Source organism: Pagrus pagrus (assembly GCF_965226575.1).
Source record: "Pagrus pagrus genome assembly, chromosome: 19".
NCBI lineage: Eukaryota > Metazoa > Chordata > Actinopteri > Spariformes > Sparidae > Pagrus > Pagrus pagrus.
Genome location: NC_140203.1, coordinates 4,474,742 through 4,495,757, shown reverse-complemented (window position 1 = coordinate 4,495,757; position 21,016 = coordinate 4,474,742). Strand labels below are relative to the sequence as shown.

The following is a 21,016-nucleotide window of genomic DNA, read 5'->3' as shown; positions in this document are numbered from 1 at the left end:
TCACCTGCAGCTTTTCATCCAACAGCTCACCATAGCTCCTCCTTCTTGTTTTACTACCCTCTGCCAAATGCCAGACTTTTCCTGTGCCTACTTCAGAATAAAAGTATTTCATTCTGAAGCATTTCCTGCATTTCCTGTAACTACTTCAGAATAAAAGTTTGGGTGACTCCAATTAAATGATTCTGATGAGTAGGTAATATTTGGTTTGCATTGGCAGCATGTTCATACAGACTACCGATGCATGAAACTGCAAAAATATAAATATTGCAATACTTTCCTTAGTGGACCATAGGCTTTATCTGTTAATCTCCCTGAACTGATGATTTAATCTGTAATTCCTGAATCGATTTTAATTAAAACTAGCATAAATTATATGAGAATCGTCAATATTGTTACTTTAACTAAAACAAACTATTACCAGAGGAATGAGGAATAGTCTTTAAGATATATTTTCTCATGTCAATAAAGCAAAAACACATTTATAAATGCTTTAAAGTACTCCAGAGTTTTAGTTGTGTTGTTAACACTGGTCTAAATGGCTCCCTCTAATGGTCACAGTTGAGAGAAATAAAATCACTGTTAAAGAATTCGTTCTTGGACATAAGGGTCTGCAGAAAGCATGCCTCTGATCCCTGCACAGGGCATCATTAAAGCATTACTGTGGTCACAAAGAACTATGCAAGAATGTTGGTTTAACAAGTCTAACAAAACATTGTTGAGCCAGACATTTAACAACAACGCCGTCCAGCAAAACTTTCTCAGGGACAGAGGCCAACGATACCTCAGGAAACTAAATAAAACCTGAAGTTGATGTTCTGCTCTTACTGCAAAATAATGTAATGACATCATGAAAGCAACCTTTGCACCCACTGATTTAAAGGTGGGCCATATTAAGTTGCATGCCAGCTCACAACCCAGCAACGGTAACGGTGGGATACAAATGCTTGAATGTCAAACCTCAGTGCCACCTAGTGTCTCGTTCAGACTCACTGTGTGTGTTCATCATTCATCCTTACAGACACATCCACAGACTTCACCAGCTTTTACCGGGCGGCTCCATCTTAAGTGCATTCACATCCTGAGAGTAATGGTTTTATATTACAAGCATTACATGGTTAGAAAAGGCAACATGACACCTGCCGTTGAAAAGGAGAGTCTGTCTTGGTGGTTAGGATTAAGTGCAGTGAAGCGCTACGGAGCAGCAAGCTCTCCATCTAGTGGATATGAGGTGGAAGAAAAGAGTACCAGCAATTTTAAAAAGGACCACTTAGGCATGTGAGCAATGCAAGGGCTCACTTGCATGTCTGAGTGTTTGACTGGTTATGTCACTGAGGAGCAGACAAGAAGTTAACTTTGACTTTAAGCTGATATTGGACAAAGAGGACCGTAGAAAAAAAAAAATCCAGCCGAGTCATTAAAAAGCAATAATTTCTCTACTGCCTCCAGAGTCTTAATAATAAATTATATTTTTATATGTCCATGTTGAACAAGTGTTAAATATTAGATTTCTAGGTTATTAATCATTCTTATTTAATTAAATGGTTTCAAGAAAGCAATTAAAGTATTCCCAGTGTCTGGATTAGTGTGTCTGTGTCTTAGTCTGTCTGCATGTGTGTGTGTCTGCATGCGTCTGTGTGTTGCATCCTCATCACTGCAGAGGTATGTCCTCAGGCTACTCACCGCTCTCGGTGGACAGCTGGCTGTGGTATTCTGGAAACTGTGTCTCAACTGGAACGCTGATGGTGCGTCGCAGGAGATGGACCTTGCATGACGCAGGGCGCCTCTCCTGCAAAAACAAGGGACGGATCTGTTGAGGAAAGAGAGGGAAAGGAGGAGGACAGGGACACAGAGCAAGAAATTCAAGACAGATAAAAGGCTGAATGAATTTTAACAAAAAGACACAGATACAGAGCAGGCACATGGAGCAGGAAGCACAGGAAAGGAAGAATGAAGGCTAACAAGAAGACAAATGGTGTCAGCTGGAAATACAATAGTCACAGAGGCTCCTTATCTGCGTTGTTGTGGTTATTCTGGTCACCATGTTTAATGCTGTGTTGGGCCAATAGAGCACAATAGCTGTAGAGCTTCTGATGAATGAGGAGTCATTGGATAAAACAGAAGAGACATTAGCAGCACATCAGTCTGTGTCAGCCCGTATCTTCCTATAGCTCGCATACCAAATGTTTGGCTCCTAAAGATTAAACAGACAAAGGGAGAAGGATGGCTGCGGTTAGAAAGTGTTGACTAAAAGGAAAAAAAGGGGAAAGGGCCTGATGTCCTCCAAAAGGGGTGATAATGGCTTATCGAACATCCTCACACCTCTCAACTCAATGCAGGCCCTTGTCCGTCTTGTTTTCTCCACCCCTTTGTTTCCATGTCCGTCTCTTATCTGTCTGTGTCTCTTGATCGTCACCTCTTTACTCGCCTCATGAGGCTTGGGTTTAAGGACAGCTCTCACTGACACCGCCTCTGACGTAAAGACAATGTCTGGTGGTCTGAGCCATAATGACTAAGCACTGCGCGCTGTAATTTGAGTCCCACTATTCACCGCAACAGTTCTGTCTGGGATACAGTATAGTACTGCCATGGCCGGGGTATCCGACTCCCAGGAACACTGGTCCTGGCCAGGGATTGGATTTTTAATCTGTAACTATTATAATACATAATAATTTAATAATGATTTAATTCACTCACTCATCCAATTGTTCATTTGTAATGCTCAGATCTATTTTATTCATCCTGACAGTGTTATATAGTTTCTCTGTTCCTAGTTGCAAACTAAAAGTTAAGAATTTTCAATAAGTTTAAATATTAAGCTGCAGTTGTTATGATGAGATGAGAAACTTGTCCGTCTCATTCTTTGTGAAAGGGTTAACAGGGGAAAAACTTCAGGAACAGTGAAGTGTCTTTCCACTCTCTGCTTACCCACTTAAGATGCTGTAATTGCCTTTGCCATGGATGTAAGCACTGACCTGATTACAACCATGAAGAAAATGGCTGAGCCCACTTTTAATTGAGGCAGAAATCAAAGTATCCTCAATTTGGCATGGAGATTTTGGGGGTTTTTTGGTTCCTGTTAGAAGAACCATAAAAACTTATTTTAATCTTTCATCATGAGCCCCCTCTACTGGCAGTTATGCAAACCTTTGAGAGTAATGATCTGAACATTTAAAGTGGGTTTCATGGGCCCGAGGAACAACTGGAGGATTCATAACAAGCTGAAAAAGAAAAAAGCCCAAACCCTAGAAACCCCTCTGGAATCACAACTTTCTTTCAGTTTTATTACCTTCATATTGCCGCCCTCAAGATACACTGGCATTCACACTGAATCTTGAGATTGTTTTCCCTTATGGCACAGTTATGCATTCACTATCTGAACTCCTCCTTTTTTTGCTTGATTTTTTATGTTTGTGGAAGCATTAATTGTCTTTACAGAAGTGTCCCATTGGCTCAACAAATGGCTAAGGGCCTCTCTACCTTTGGCAAACAAGACAATAAATTATTAAGTAAGCATTCTTTGACAGAAGACAATATCAGCATTGGCTGTCAGCACTGATACTGTATTTATTCCTACTGTTTTTTATAATGTTCAGTTGAGAGTACAAGACGAGCAAGAGAAACAGACAAGCCTGGCTGAAGAACGAAACTGATTGAAGACGGAGAGACAAAAGAATCCGACAAAAAATAAAAAACAGAAAAACACAATAAAGACAAAAAGGCAGAAACAAAGAAAAAGTGTGACTGTTTACTAAAACCCCTACAGCAACAACTCCTTCACGGCCAACAATCAATCAAAACTTTTGTGCAGGGACTCTTAAAAGTCTTTTGTACATAATGATTTCTCTTTCCTCTCACTTTTGAACGCGTCTCACACATTCTTGTCCTCTCTCGTGTTTTTCCACTGTAGGGCACTCACGACTTCTGCATTTTAAAAGTCATCCACTAATCCCATAAAGTAGTTGAATAGTCGATTGATCGTAGGAAACTTATCCTATTTTTTTTCACCAAACAATCATTTCTTGTCAAAAAAGGTCTCAAATACAAATGGTAAAGGGAAAGCTAATGCAGGTGGGATCAACCTCGGGGGTTAGATGAAATAGCATATTCCTCCATTAGTTCTGAGAGGCTGTTTACAAATGAGCTGCAAACCTTTTTGGACTAAACCGCCGGCAATCTTGTCTGAGCTGGAGATATCGTTTGACTGCAGTGACAACGTGACTGCTGTCTTGCAGAGACAGCGGGAGTCTTTCCGCCTCTAAATAAACTTAGTCAGTCAGTCCCTCTGCTGTTAGGACGCCATCTCAAAAGCACTAAAAAAGCCTACTATGCAGCATTATATAAAGAGTGAATAAGGACACGTGTATATTAGCTATGAAGCTTTAAATATGTAGCATATGACCTTATTTCATTAATACATTCCTTTACGATCACAAGTTCAGTGTGCAATGAAATAAATGCGTCAGCTTCAGACAACAAAGAAAATGGGCAATTTAAACTGTTCTCATTTTTTTTTTAAATATGTGGCTGAATCTGAATTATATATTAAGTGCATTTTAAAATAAGAGATATTGCACTGGAGACATATTGCATCACATGCACAACCAGAACAAATGGATATTCTTCACAGCCTAAAGGCCGCATCTGAATCATTCTCTGACTTGTGATCATTGATAACAGGCTGCATGAGAAGTCGAAGGAGCTTGAACTAAACTAAATTTTTATACTAACTTTGAATCAAATCATTCACCTTGTGACTGAGCAAGAAGTGTTGCAATCGTTCTGTTGCTGAAATAACTGAAAACTGCCGTGACAAACATGTCCCTAAGAAGTGCACATACATGTTTCACCTGGACTGTATGTTTGCAGTCGATGCTCTGACTCATGCTAATGAAAACTGTCCATCTATATCATGCCATCGCACCTTCCTCTGGAGGAGGCCCATTATAAGACTGTCATCGTTTTGACCTGCAGTTTGCTGACATCGCAGGAATCCAGCAGTGTTACGGATGACCTTTCAGAGTCTTGGTCTCTAGATGGATGCATTTAAAAGCTGTTGTTCTTTGCTGCTGGGGGGGGGGGGGGGGGGGGAAGCACTGTTGTGGAAAGGCTGCCAGTGCATCAGTTCAAATAATTCCTCCCTGCAATTACTGCTCTATTTCAACGTGGCACACCTCAGTACCTTCAGACAAAGATTAAACTGAAGCCACACTTTTCTCCCCAGTTCCAGCAGTCATGTAAAAATGTTTGGCAGGTGAAATGACTAAGCCTTTTCCAGGTGCTTTTGTGACTTTGACTCTGTGAGCACCAGTGTGATTAACTTGTTCTTGGATAAGATGCTATATTCCCAAAGAGGGTCAGTGTTCTGTCCCAGTTGCTGTGCTGAGACCTTAAAAATGAGGGCAGGACCAATATATCGGTTAGCTGATTTTATGAGCTGACATTGGCCTCTAACAGATAAATTGGTATCGGGGCATATGTTGTTATAATATTGTTTTTTACAGAACATAATGCAGAAAAAAGTCATGGGGATAGTCATGAAGTGTCCCGTTTCAGTGCACGGTTATCATTTTGGACAACAAAGTTTATTGTTGAGATGTAAAATATCCCGTCTCAATAACACACCTATCTTTGTCACAAGTGTTTGATAACAATATTGGACACATCATTGCAAAAATGCGTATTTATGCATGTATTATGTGTATATTAGAGTATCAGCCCAATCCCAATCCTAGCAATTAGTCACCTTTCAAACTGAGGTCACACAAAGCTGTTAAACAAGGACGGGATACTGCAGAGGTAAACAATGCAGTTCAGATTACCCTGCTGACTCCTGATGTGTTCTGAACAACAGGACCTCTAATCTCACAGAAACTTGCATAATCCAGTGTGACGCTAATCAAAACAATGGAGGCAAGGAGCTTGCTCTGCACAACCTGGCTGCTGGTGGTCTCCGGTGTGGGATGAATTTAAATGCAGAATGAATTCTCCCTCAACACAGGTTTCATTCTAGAGCTCTTGACTCTTCACAGCTGGCAATTTATATAATATCCCAAATGATACTGTATCTTTTATTATATTCAAATGTGGGAGTTTAAACTGCAGTAATGATATCAGTCGATACTGTAGTACATTTATTTATTCCATAAACAAACGACCTTCATACGGATTCTTAGGATCAGTGCTCTCTGGTGGACGAACTGCAACTGTGACACTGCTTCTAAATTATTTAAAACCTAGTTTGGCATTTCCATTTTGTAATTTATTGTTTCTTATTAACAGTCATATACCGATTCCAAAATATCTAGGGCTGCACCTAATGGTTATTATCAGTGTCGAATAAGTTGTACATTATTTTCTCTATTAATCTATTTGTTTTTTGGTCTATAAAATGTCAGAAAATGGTAAAAAACGTTGATCATTGTTCCTCAAATGACTTGTTTTGTCCACAACCCAAAGATATTCTGTCACTGAGGAGTAGAAACAAGAAAAAAAGTCACATTTAAAAAGCTGGAAAAATTTAAAATGAATACTCAAACCGAATAATCCAAATAGTTTGTGATAGTTTACAACTAGTACATTATTTGTTGCAGCTCTAAATATATCTACAATAAGCTAATATCCAACAATATACTGTCTTTGTCATTTAATAGGACTTGCTGTAATGATGTGTTATTATTATTATATAAACATGATGGAAAACCCTAGCCAGGACACTGGATATCTATTCACTGATTGTGTTAATGACATAGTTTCACTGAGTTTGGGTTGAATCCAACACGTTGCAGTCATTAGAAACTGACCATTAAATGTGACTGAAGTAATAATATTTACATTAATTTACGATGTGGTATACAAATATTAAGCAAAGTGGAGAAATAGGTGGATGGCAAAGAGCTAAAAAAGCAAACGCAATTGAGATGAAAGTGACAAGGACAAATAAAAGAAGGAAGATGAACAGACGAGACAATGGTGACACAGAAGGACATGACAGACAGAAGATTGTACTGTCTGCTCTCACCACCTCCTCCTCGTTCAGAAGCAGCATCTGACAGTCGGCAAGCACACAGTACTTTTGGTTCCACGCAGTTTGCTCGTCATAGGAGTGACCACGTGTCATCCAATGTCTCGATGGACACCGCACATCTAGAAGGGAGAAGAAGAAGAAATCAAAACAGAGAAAGATATCAGTGGTGGAGGAAGAGAAAAAGACAAAAGACATCTGGGAAAATGAAAACAATTGTTTGTTAGCTTGATAATGGAGTGGAATAAAGAGTTTCCACGGTGACATCCTAAAATAAGCCCTAAGGACGGGGGATGAAGCAGGCGGCAAAGAGTGGACAATAAGTACTCTTGTTTAATAGGCCCTTCATCTGTGTGAGGAGAATTGCTTTTCAACTCAAAATAACTGTTTTGCTCAGCGAACACAAAAACCCTTTTTCTTGATTAGAAATGCCACTGGAGAGGTAATGACTACTGCACGCTCTCCACATTTTTTTTTCCCAAACTCAATCATTCTATGGATGCGTGCCGAAGAAAAGGATAAATATAAAACAACCGAGACAGGCATAAATTGGATTCTTCTGCTCCTCCAATGATGACATGACATAAATCTCAAGAAATGCAATACATATGCTTTATCCACGCGGGAAATGCAATCCGTCAACTCTCACATTGTTACGGAGACGCCGTGACTACATCAATCACCGCAGAGCGTAATCCGAGAGTTTCATTACGGATCTGTTGGGCTTGTTAGCATGTCAGGTGATTCGGTCTCCACACTGTGTGCAGTAAAGAAAATACATTTCCTGCTAAACTCAAACACTTTTATCATCTTCGGCGACATCCACTAGAGGCTGATGGGTGCAGTATGCGGGTCATTGTGCTGTTTCGATGGTACGGCACATCACCACTGCTTAGAGCGAGCAGTGTGTTTCATCATATGATACACAACATGCTGTGTGTACTTGATGAAAAGCACTGAAACACATGATTTACTTTTAAAAAATGATTCAAAGAGACATTCCTGTATATTTCATACAGTTTATTCCAGTGTGTTGGCGTTTGAAACTGGAGGTTTTTCATCTCATCTCGGAAACAGAATATAAAACTCAGCGCGCTTTCAGAGGCACTTCAGTCGAGTTTCACAGCGAATATTCAATGCAATGAGATGTATATTATTCAGATATTGTGCTGGGATTCATTGTCATGTATCTTTTAATCTCATTTACAATATTGTGGATTTACAGCTCCAGTACGCTGGGTGTGAGCGTGCGAAATGCACACATTAAGTTTAGAGTTGACCCGACCTTGTCAGCCGTGTCTCTCTGATCATTTTATCTTAATGCTTCACATTCCCAGGTAGCCTCATCGTCGCCCCATTAGAGAGAGTCACAAGTGCACGAGCGCATTAATGCACAAACACGCCGGAGATACAGCTACCGCATCTGAACAGCTTACAGTCATGCTGTGGACAGGAGCAGGTCAAGCACACAGAGTTTTTCCATTTAGCAGAGACAGGTATTTTTATCCTGATTAAGTTACGTAATTCAGAATCATCTGCACGAGCTTTAGTATCCTGAGAGATAGTCGAGAGAGACAGAAATGCAAGAAAGTAGGGCCAGGCAGTATATCGGTTTCATGATCACTCCCACCGGTGTCACATTCTGCTATGACATGGACTTTGCAACACTATCATTACTGTCATAGGTGTTTCAGCCCATCAAAAAGATTGTGCTTTACTGTGGCTATGATAACCTGTACTCAGAGAACTTAAGTTGCATCCAGTAACCACGGGGAAGGTAAACAAGCCTCTATCTCGGTTTTTGTTTCAACACAAACCACTTTATCTACTCCCACCATCCAAGGAAGTGAGGATCGAGTGGATTATCTTAATTTGTTTATGGAAATGTCCCCACCACACCTGGAAAACTCTTATAGCTATCGTGTGTGCTAACCCTTTTAATTCAAACTGCATTTTCAATGAGGGCCTGCAATGTAAAAAGCAGGATGCGCTTTGAAACTCAAGCTAAAGGATGCATCGAGTGTTTGCCATTTTACATCTAATGTCACATGCTGTAATGCAGTCAAGAGAGGCCAAATTTGAAGCCAAATAAATCGGAGTAGTAACTTAGATGCGGGACATTGTTTTTCCACGTCGCTCAGCTCAGCCGGTTCTGTTGTTAATGTTAAAGTGAAATCTCCTTCTGCTCCGTGATCCTCTCCAATGTATGTGTTGCAGCTAAGTAAATGTACTTGACAGATAAGTCCCATGGCACACTGACTATTTTAAATAAATATACTTGGAGTTTTCTACAAATAAGTGCTGTTGAGATGCCTAATCCTACCCCTTGTCTAACTCTGAATGAATCACATTACATTAACTAATTAACCTACATTACCAGGCAGTCTCCCAAATCACATGCAGGCCCATAGACTTTATTTTTATTCCTATTTGAAGGCAAGAAATAAATCAGATTTGTTTTAAAATCTATTTGTCTTTCTTAAAATATGTTCCCTTACACTGCCAACAGAGTGAGAAGAGTGAAAGAGGTCAGGTACATTTTGAGAGAAGTATCACTTTTCATTTTGTGACATAATTATAAAATAGCATCACTGCAAAAAACTAAAAATACTGCGTGCAATTTTAGGTCATGTCACCCACCCCTACAAGAAAGAGACAAGAAGTCTTTTGACTGGTGCAGTTTTTCTTTGCATGTCTGAATTCATTTCCTTCAATAAAGCCAATGGGGTGATATTCATCTGTGAAGCAGATGAGCTCCGAGTCTTTCGCTCTCATGGTGGTAATCTCAAAACCAACATAGCTGTTCAGCATTTACCACAATAGAAAGTAAGGAGGGAAAAAAATGGCAGACCAATGCCACAGAAAAAGGAAACAACTGATGTTTATCCTTGCACTGTGCAGTATTTCTTTGCAGGTCTTTGACAGAACTCATTGACTCTGGTTGACAGACACACCCAAGGACAACTCGCTGATGTGATATAAATTATATGGATTTTTTTCCACGGCCTTGCTGATTTATAGATCGGGGGATTTGACAGGTCAGGTACATGCTCTGTTGTGAATCGATATTTTGCAGGCACAGCTATCCGAGGTAGCAGACTGTGTGAATATATACACAAAGCGCCTTTTCCCCTGACGGCAACATACTGCAGCCATTTCCCTCGCTGTAAGGAGGAATAAGCAAAATAACTTCGTGATCAGAGCTTCAGTAAAAATATGGAATAGGTACAACCAACGCTTGGCTACATAACATAAGGATTATGCTAATTTTGTGAGGCTTTGGTTATTCTGATAACCATATCATTTGAACATTTTATGTACCATGTCAGTGGTTGTTCTCTCTTCTGACAACACCTCTTCCATCTACAGACATCTATGTGCCAAAAACGATGATGATATGCTTCAGCTGCTATGTGCCTTTTTTTGGTAGCTGCAACCAGGCCAGGTGTATTGTCCTGGATGAATGCAGACATCACCTCTCCATTTCCCCCCCCAATTGTGCTCTTAGCAGTGCTCTGGTTTGCTCCTATACGTGAACAGTAATACATCACCATTATGCAGGTTATGCAACTGATATTGTCTCCTCTGTATCCCAAATACAATACACAAGAGGCACAAACTGGGGCAACGTTCTCACATCATACAGCAAATTGAAATTACACACGAGGCATGTGCAAACAAAAATATCACTTTGAATTGAGAGATGAGGCAAAACTTGCAGCATTCAATGCAAAATAAATAACTCAACAAGTTTGTGACAAAGCTAAAGTGACAAGCTTTCCCAGCAAACAAGCTAGCTTAGCAAGTTAGCTTAACTCAGCTACCTTAAAGCTAGCTAAAATCCTGCTAGGTATAAAAAAAAAACACGGAGCTTCACTTTAAACTGAAAATAAAGTCATGAATTGGTTGTTTGTTTGCATGTTCTTACCTACAGAACGAGCCAAAGATGAAGACCTGCAACTCAGCTATTGCTGTAAGGGCGCCATGTTGAGACATGTTCAGGTTCACTTCTCAAACGGCCAGTTAAGCATTTTAAAATGGCGACCGCCATCTGCTGGTGACGGATGAGGTCGAGCCATTCAACAGAGAGCCGAAGCCACGCCCCTTCCGGTTTGCCACATGGGAGAGACAATAAATATTTTTTTAATTTTTAATTTTTTTTAATCCCATTTGAATTGTTTCATGAATCACACATATGCTGTTTGTCAATTTAAAAGATAATTTCCAGGGCAATAAAGTCACCGTTTGTCATAAAACAAATGACGTAAAACTGAAAACAGTGACCAAAACCCCTAATTTAAACATTGTAGCGCTGCTCCTGTATATTAGCAACTCACAAAGCTGATTAACTCCCCTTTTACATAACTGCAGTTGTCAATATGAGTAGATTAATTGTGATTTTCATCTTTTTTTGTATCGTTTCTGTTCCGATTTGGCGGCCATGTTGGTGTTTAGCGCGACGATGTAGTTCACCGAGCGGTTTCACACAACAGTAGATGATATTTTACTTTAGTTACGACAAACTGACTTTCTTTACTTGAAAAATTATCTTGAAATATCATCTAGTTCTGCTAGCAGTGATGGAGATCCTTTATTTGCAATTAGAGCAGCTCAGATGATCGCAGATTTGATTCATCCTGTGAACTCTCTTCCAGCATAGTATAACAAAAATAGGTTTTCGAATTAGTCATGCTGTTAAGTCAAATTTTCACACTACTTATATTATGTAACTTAAAAATAGTAACAGCCAATTTTGCCCGTTTTTAAGTGGCAGTAGTGGAAAATTAGTCACACTCAACATTTGTTGTGTTATTTCAGAACGACGAAGACAGTTGGAGAACAATTAGATAAAAAAGGATGTAAACGCTACAGAATTATTTATTTCCATGCCAACCATTGTTCTCTCAAATGATGTATAGATGTTTAGGCATTGTATTATCTCTAATGGCTTTAAAAAAAAGAGAGCACATAGCTGACCTAGATTTGAACTAAGCCTCAAATGTTTACAAAATCTGGCTCAGCCCCTGATGCTCATTTTCTGCAGTTGTAAATGAAGTCTTCAGGAACTCTGAACATCTTGGACCTATCCATGGTATGAAGGAACGTCACTACGACAAAGAGCTGGAGCACATCAGTTACAAAGGCCTTTCTGTCAAACCAGTGAAGTTCTAGTGACCAAAAACCATCAGACTAAAATGAGCTGTGCCTTCCTTTCGCTATATTTGAACCTGATGTTAAAAAGGCCACCACCTCCGGGGAATGTGGGTAACATCTGTACACAGGCTTGAAAAATGGTGGGACATTTTAAATCAAGCTACACAGCCAAAAAGAAGCATAGTGGGGGGTTATTGCACACCTTCACCTACTTCCATGGCCTGCATAATGGAAAAGGTACTACCAACCTGATAGCTCATGGCCTTCATCAGGGTTAACAATGAAAAGTTCTAACAATAAAGTTTCTTTATACTAAAAGTGTTGCTGGAGTTTTGACCTCTTTACACAGTTAAAACTAACAAAGGAGGCACAACATAGATAGAACAACACTTTTTGCAATGTTGTGACAGTTTTTTGAATAGGAGAAACTACGTTAGAGGCCATTAAGTATTAAGGTCGTTAAGACACCACCATTGGTGGACATGTCCGTGATAACATGGCGTAGTCTACAGTGATCCCACTCAGGACAGTCCACAAATGAACCAGGGGACTGTTGCTAAACTGTCCAATCAACATCTGCAAATATAATGTGCTGGAGATGTGCTGTGTGACAATACACGTTTTACATTTACTGCGTCCAGCCGCAGACAACAGTTATCACTGAATTAAACCACAGTCTTCCATATGGGATGATGAATAATCTCTGAACTAGGTATTGAAAATCTCACCTGGGAAAGGTGAGAGAAGTGGATTACTGAGTCACCTGCAGGGCAGTCTGCTTGTGCCTCTTTAAAGTTGCTGCACATTATTTTTGTACACAAACATCCTCAGTGTTGTGTAAGAGGATTTTTTTTCTCCAACAGCTAGAAGAGAAAACTGCCTGAAACCCGGCATGGCTGAGCGATCACTGTTTAAAAATTATAACCTACCAAACCCCCCCCCCCCCCCCCCAACACATTCTTTAAATCACTTATGACGCACTGTCTCTTTCACTTTACACTCCACATTTTGTTCATAAGAGATACTTGAGAACAAGATGCAGGGCATGATGTTCCCAAATAAGAGGGCATGATTAGGTTGCACATTAGTGTGCTGTCTTTGTGTTATTACCTATCGATTGTAGGACAGTTATGTAATCAAGCACTGACGCTCAAATGAATAGGGTTCAAAGGGACAATAGATCGTGCATTCATTGCTTGCGTCCATGAAAGCACGGTGTCACGGATAAGTGTGTTTCACTCTGCCTGTAAAAGATAAGGAGTGTTCCCATCAGATAGAAGCTGGATGCTCTTCAACGCAGGAGACAAGCGTGGCCACTTCCTATTTGCATACAGTTACAGCCATGTTGTGCTGCTCCCTCACGTGTTTTTTTACATATCAGCGGCTGACTAAGATCAATAGCTGCACACTATTAGCATTTTATTCCCCCCCCATCAATAGCTGTGGTCCACACTACGACAATAAACCTCAGCTTTCACCAGCTGCTACAGAGTCCTTCCGTCAGGTAATGATTGAGCAAATACAAAGAGGCTAAAACCTAATGGTGTCAGATCAATATTTCAAGTTTGGACCCGCTGCCGCACGAACACTTATTTTTGAAATCTGGCCTTCCTGTTCCAGCAACAGAAGACGACATAGTGAGCGACGGAAAAAAATAGCGATCCAGCAGGAACAAAGACGGCAGATGTGAGAGTAGTGTACGTAGGCCGCCTTGTTGATCTATCAATAACGACCGCTTTTGGAGCCCAATCTGAAGAAAAGCTGATGTTAGCGTGGTTATAAATTTGACTGCCTTTTTTTTCCCAGGACACAAGTGCTCTGAAAATACAAGAGGTTAATATTGACTTGACATCAGATAACAGTCTCTACACCTACGACTCCCACTGAATATGGATTCTAGCCTCCCAGCTCACCAAACCAGACTTTTTGCAGGAGTCTGATTTCGAGGTTTTGGAACAATCGAGTGGATATTTTCTCACCAAAATACCCAACAGGTCCAATTTACCTATTTTCATGGAAATAAGGCTCAGTCGAAGTTCACTCAGGAAGACTAGCTTAATGTTCATTCGTTTATAATTCTCTCTCTCTACACACTCCTTAATCAGCTGACTACAGGCTTTTACGCTTTCAGTTAAACCAACCGGATTTTGCCAAGATTAAAATCAACTAATCATGTCACTGATTGATTGAAGTGCTTTTATGAAGACAATGTTCCCATGTTGAAAAAAGTCCACTGAATACAAGTATAATGAGCACATGATTAATGAAATAAAAGTGTACCGTTTTAGATGTACTAAAATGTGATTAATATGCTAATGATATATCGTTAGTGCTACTAAAGACACTTAAATACACTAGAGTCTGTACCATTTTGGGACACCATTAACATGCACTTTTTTTTAACCAATGCTGTATTAAATGTCAATCCAATCTTATCACGCTGATAAGACATATTCAAAATTCAATCAAATGTGTGGAAAAGACATTGTAAGTATGATTGTACAACTATACAGTACAATTTGAAAGGACACATGCGACATGCAGCTGGGGGAGCCGAGTTTCGAACCAGCGACCTGACGACACGCTCTACCTCCCGAGCTACAGTCTTAAGTATATTTAAGTGCATCTTAATTGTATCTCAAAATAGTACATTCAAGTACACTTAATTGTATTTCGGTATATCTTTAATAGCACTAATGTTTAATCATTCTTATATTAAAGCAGCATTATGTAGAAATGGGCATTTTGTGTGATTTGGCGCCCCCCGCAGGTTCTGAATGCAACACCACTGTCGTAAATACAAATTCCAGGTCTGTAACAAGCGTAATGTAGGTGCTAACTACAAATAAAACTCATTGTGTCTCAACAATGTGGCCTAAAACTAGTGTCTTGAAGTAAACATGTACGCAACGCTGTGATCCTACCCTCTCTCTGAAGTTACATAGTGCAGAAACAAGTAATAGGGGGGCGGAGTGGCTGTGACAGACACTACTTCCAAATGCTGAATGATCTTTCCCAGATGTTGTTCTTGTTATTCGTCTGTAGCAGAAGCAGCAGGGGCTCCCACAATGCAAGATTTCTGCCTTTCTGATGATGCTTTAGCCTCTTCTCACTCGCAAGGATAAGATGTTCAGCAGAGCTTTCTAATGGACGATGTGCCAAACACAGGTTTAGTTAATCATATTAAATTTGGCTGCTTCGCATTTAGGTGTGCAAGTTCCAGGCCCCTGATACTGTGCATGCTGTCGAATTGGAATGGCTTCTGACACCAAAAATGGGATTGTAGCCATGATTTATTTCATTAGTTGTGCCCTTTTGCTTTTCCTACTACACACAAAGAGTGTATGACAGAAGCTCGTGTTGAAATCGCAGGCTGAGCGATGACACGAGGCCAAGCTCTGCATAATATAATGTCACAGTCCAAAACCTTCTTGGATCTTCTACATATTACTTGCTGCTGAATGCAGAATGTGTTCCTGAAATCTAAACCCTAAAAGCATCATTCTTCCTTGCTTTCGTTCCAGTCAATGCCATTGTTTAGAAGTTGTATGCCAATTGATGTCGAGCGTAAAACAGTCGTATTTGGCTTAATATCCGGAAGAAATCATGGTTGCTTGATTATTAGCCTCTGATTCATCTGATGCAAGCCGTCTTGCAGAACACACTTTGAGATAAAGATAGAAACTGAATTGGAAAAGGCGCCAGAGCAATGTAGTATGAACCCATCATAACCCACTGAGGAAGCATTTCGGAAAGAGATGCGTCCATTTAAATAGAAAGTTATAAATCCAGCCTGTCTACACGCCGCTAGCTACACCAGCATGCTCCGCTGCAGCTTTGACAGATTTAGAGCCCCCGGATCCACTGCGCCGCTGATGGGGAGCTTCATCTTGTTTTCTGCTCATATAAAGCAACACGGCAAAGGCCACGCGATAAGCCCACATGCAGAGCCGGTGATTGAACCTCCTCTCACAGCTTTTCCGGAAATGCCAGGCGAGCAGGTAAATGCCATGAGCTTGCCTGGCACTTCCACCGCCACCGATCACAGCTTGAGGTGCAGGTTAACACAGCGAGGATGCAAATGCAAATAAACAAGAGTTTGGTAATCTCATTTTGACATGGGGTGAGACGAGATTCCACAAGCGGCACTCAAAGCTGTAAAGGAAGTCGTACTGCCACCTGACAGCCCCATTTAGACGCGCAGACCTCACTGAAGCTGTCATGTAACAGGCCCAAAAAGATGGCAGAATTAAAGTTACTCTGGAGCATGAAGATACTACTGGTATGAAGCCAGAGATGCTGTATCACCCAGTCGATAGCACAATGAAGCAAACCGGAAAAGAGGCTTTTGTAAGCCGAGACATTAATATGAAGCTTGAGCAGTTTTGTCGCTCCTGGTCATCAATTAAAATGTAATCTGCAGCCCTCAGTCGGGTGAGGAAATGATCAAAGATCAGCGTTCTACATATGAATGCGTTCAAACTCTTGTGAATCACTGTCACAAAACTCGCCAAAGACTCAGGAAGTGGGACACTGGTGCAGATGCAACCCGGGCGACTGACAACTTGAGGGGTTTGGAAGTAAACATGACACAAGGACAAAAAATGACAGGTGCCGACCTTCATCAGCTCTCTACAATATTTTTTTTGTGTGTTTAAACAGCATGGCATAAATCACTGTTGCAGCTGTAGAGGGAATTGTTGTGACTCTCCAGTATACTGAGAAAAGAATCGATACACACACAGATCAAGATGGCAACGCACCATTGGGGTAATAAACAGTAAAGCAATGTTATAATTCTACCACTGCAATGTGGCAAAACACCAGCAGCTCCTCAGTTTTCCTATCTAGTGTTTCTCTATATGTATTACTGGTTTCACTCTGTATATTGGAGATACAAGGACTGGAGCAGATGTTTAGGCAAATGCGAGAAAAAACAGACAGAATGCTCCATCTGTATCAAACGTAGTAACTTAACAGATGTGTTAACTTCAGTGGTTTGTGAGCTGTAGTGTCCCCAGTAAACACACACAACTCTTCGGCCTCCTGCTGCTCCTCTCGGGGTCACTCATTCTCCGGATCAGCTCTTCACTGCCAGAGTGTCTCTTGGCTAGCAGGTCAGGTGTCTGCAGGGTGGGCCAACACTGGGCCGCCCTCCACTGCTCCGCTAACGAGCCCTGAGACACTGCAGCTATGACGGCTGAAGAGGTCGGTGTGTTTACCTTGAAAACCACAGCTTACAAACTAACATTAAGGCTTAACAGACATTTATTTAAATGTTAAATGTCAAAAAATTATTACTTTCAAATCATGAAACGAAGTGAGACTTCTGTCGCATGTCGTGTTTGGAGGGCTGAGTGCAGCTGGCACACCTGTTTGCCGCCAGGTTGATTATCTCATTAGCACACACACACACACACACACACAAACAGCAGAATGCACTTTGGGACAAACCAGCTGCTGTTCTCTCCATTTTCCAAATCTTCTTTTAGTGCATGGGCTGTTAACAGTGTTAGAAAGAAATGTGGGCCACGTATCAACAATTACTTTAAGCTCCCTCAATAAGAGCTGGACTGTGAAAACTAAATGTGAAAAAGACTGTCACTGTCTGCAAGTAACATCGTGTCCCCGTGTTTCTGTGATGACGAGGCCTGATTAACTGCACTTGAAAAACAATCCTAAAAAACTGTGATAAAACCGAACGAACTGTTAGCAATTAGTGGGATAAAAGGATTGTGTTTGCCAGCAGTAAAACAATGTATTCAAGCGGGTCAATACAAGACTTTTTTAATTTCCCATTTTGTAGCCTTTTCACTGTGAACTCCTGTCACCTTCACTTTTCAAGCTTTGACTTAATAGTAGATTTTGAATCACATCTCTTGAGGTGGCGAGTGGGAGTTTGCGGAGGCAGCGCTACACTCAATTTGCACTGGAGGAGGCTTTTATTACATGCACGCTGACCCAGACTTTGACCTCGCTCAGTGTGTGGTTGAACATCCTTTGTCTGGTGCCTCCGTCAGCGAGGAAGGAGTTCTCATTCTATGACCGAACTGCTATGTTAAAGGAATATAGCAAAGAGTGTAGTTTCTTTGATAGTCAGTCCTCATTCAAGTGCTTTGAGAGTTGAGCCGAGTGGTGATAGTGAGGTTGCGTTTGTGTTAATGCTGTAAAAAGATCAACAAATCTCTTTCCTACAGAAAACACTGCTTCCGTAGTGCCTGAAACGCCTCGTCAGTAGCCTCGCCTTTAAGTCTATGACTTACTGACATCGCCATGTCACACATTTGCATAATTTATGGCTACATTCACGGCACAAGTCAAGCTAAGTGGGAGCTGAAAACATGACAGAGCCGACAGGAGACACTGAGCGGTGCCGTCTCAGGCGTGTGTGAGCTGACCAATCAGAGGAGACCTGAAAATGAGCATAATGTGTATTCTTTAAAATACCTTCTAATGCCCCATTCACACGGGACTAGTATTACCTCGGGAGCTCTAGTAATCTGTTATAGGCAGTCTGATCTTAATCCTGTCAAATCTGCTACATCGGTAATTTGTAAAGTAAAAATTACTCACCATATTGCGCCAAACTCCGAGGTCATGGGATTAAAATGAGTTTGCTGATCGCTGCTCATTACATGTTGATCAGCAGTCAACAACTGTGCAGTGAGATCAGCTGTACTGATGTTTAAAATGAGTGATAACAGGAGGTTAAGAGCATTATTTCAATTACAGAATTATGCAGATTTTGTATGCCGACTGTCTGCAGGTGTGAAACAAAACATCAGGTGGGATTAACAAGTTAAATTGAACAGGTGTTCTCAAATATACCGATTTTCTGAACTGACTCACAACACACACACACACACACTAACCACACTGTCTTCAGTCATGTCATGATCCAGCTCACGAGGTCAAAACAAAAAAGGGAGACAACGCCATGGCAAACGTTGAAAGAACGTCAGTGACAATGAGCAAAGTCTGGGTCGTGCATGAGTGAAGAAGGTGCACAGCAAAACCCAAAAGAGAGTGAAAGCCTACAGCAGTGACCTGAGTAACTTCAGCACACTGAGCCCAGCTGCACTGAGTTACTCCAATTAGTCACCTGCCAGGGAGAGGCACAGATTAAAGAGACACACCTCCAAGATGACACAACAGGAAAGAGACACACCTCCACGATGACGCTACAGGGGCCTTCACAGTAAAATATCAGTGATATCAGATAACTGAGCAACTGAAAATTAGATTTTAAAAAGGAAAACTGGCCACAAAAGGAAAACAGCACTCTTTCTCTGTGGCGCACAGAAGTCCTGTGTCGGAAGCTTGTGATGCAGAAATGATTGCGATACATAATGCAGATAAAGAAGGTGCAGTGATATAACGAGGAAAAGAAACCCGCTGACACCACGCGGTAATGCAACTTTGATTTCGTCACCTCTTCTTTGAGTCGTAACGGCACAATTTATATGGAAATTAAATACAGGCCTGGAGGGAAACTGGCAAACCTTTTGTTTACATCTTAACTTGCTGCAGGTTACAGGATTTATGGACTTCAACAAATAGTGCACACGTTGACTTTCTGATTATCTGAAGGGGAAAAGCTGCTCTGATGGTGGTCCTGGAGGAGAGGGGGTTTTGAATGGGAATGATCCATTGTTTACCTGTTGTAGGCATTTGGTGGAATAAAGCTGCTTGGAGAGAAATAGGAGCCTTGTTTTAGTGGGAAGTTGTGTTCAAGGGTCCTGTTGTTTGCTGAGGATTTATTTCCACTCTCAGTCCCAAGATATCTGCTGAATCTTTTTGTTTTTTTTTAGCCCATTGTGATTCACCAAGATCCTGACCCGCTTCTCTTCAGCTAGTTTAAAGGACAATGTTCCACCCTTTCTGCCAAACTAGATTTTTTCGACTTTCTGTTGGTCTCCTTAAGCGTTTTCATTTTTAATGTGATACGTGCCAATTCAAAGCACTCAGCGTCTGTAGCTGTCTGTACTCTGCCGTCAGACTTGTTGGTACAAAGTTGCATCCCTCACTGCCACTCTGTCGCCGTGCAGATGAGCATATTTCGGTTTTTAAAACATCAAACTATGTTGCCCTGTGATTTTATAGCAGCTCACGCTTGCTTTCCCAGTTTTTAACACTTCAACAAGAACATTTCATCCAGCTTTTGCCAGTTTACGCAACTGAACAAACTTGCATTTTGTCTGCACCCGGAGCCAACCACGTTTTTATTTTTTAGGACTGTTGCATCAACTACAGATTGTACTTCTGCATTTTTTATGCCCACATCCAGGAGGAGTTTGGCGTCTAACTCCTCTCAAACTGTCAAACTAGGCAGTGCTGATCAACTATAAACCAGGATTCTGTCACTACACTTCCTATTTCTTTGCCTAAAATGCTTTAAGAAACATATTTTATTGTACTGTTAAGCTGCAATAGTGAAAGTTAGCCGCCATATTGTTCCTTTATTGTGAGAAGGAAGGTGGTGCTGATGAAATATGAACCACAATCCTGTTCATTGATCATAGTCACACGTTGGCCGTTGTCCACTGACATCACACTCTGGGGTTATGATTTCATTGTCCAACTGCTACTTAACCGCTAAGTGATGAAATGAGAACAGTTTATAGGACCTGCAACCTGCAACACAGCAGCAAGAATACAGCCAAATGTCTATTCTCTCCTAAAATGTTTTCAGAAATATATCTCACTGTACTGTTTAGCTATATAATATTGTTTCCTGTTTCAAAATGGACGATGAGGAGACACCACTGGCGGTACCGATCAGCAAGAGTGTTTATTGGACCAGTGAGGCGCAGTGCATGCTGGTTGTTGTAGGTTTTCTAC

General features: G+C 40.9%; 1 protein-coding gene across 8 annotated transcripts in view; it reads right to left on the bottom strand.

Annotated features, from left to right (window-relative positions):
• Window positions 1-21,016, bottom strand: part of dab2ipb (DAB2 interacting protein b) — a 170,229-nt gene that overhangs the window by 145,303 nt on the left and 3,910 nt on the right. For 3 of the 8 annotated variants that reach the window (XM_084383290.1, XM_084383294.1, XM_084383299.1), the window contains exons 2-3: window positions 7,019-7,143; window positions 1,681-1,807 (exon numbers count right to left, since the gene is read on the bottom strand). In XM_084383290.1, coding sequence (XP_084239416.1) covers window positions 1,681-1,807; window positions 7,019-7,143 — 252 coding nt within the window. Of the gene's footprint in view, window positions 1-1,680; window positions 1,808-7,018; window positions 7,144-10,949; window positions 11,049-18,748; window positions 18,854-19,047; window positions 19,185-21,016 lie in introns of those variants that run through there. The other 5 variants (XM_084383297.1, XM_084383298.1, XM_084383296.1 and 2 more) reach the window with 5 other exon arrangements.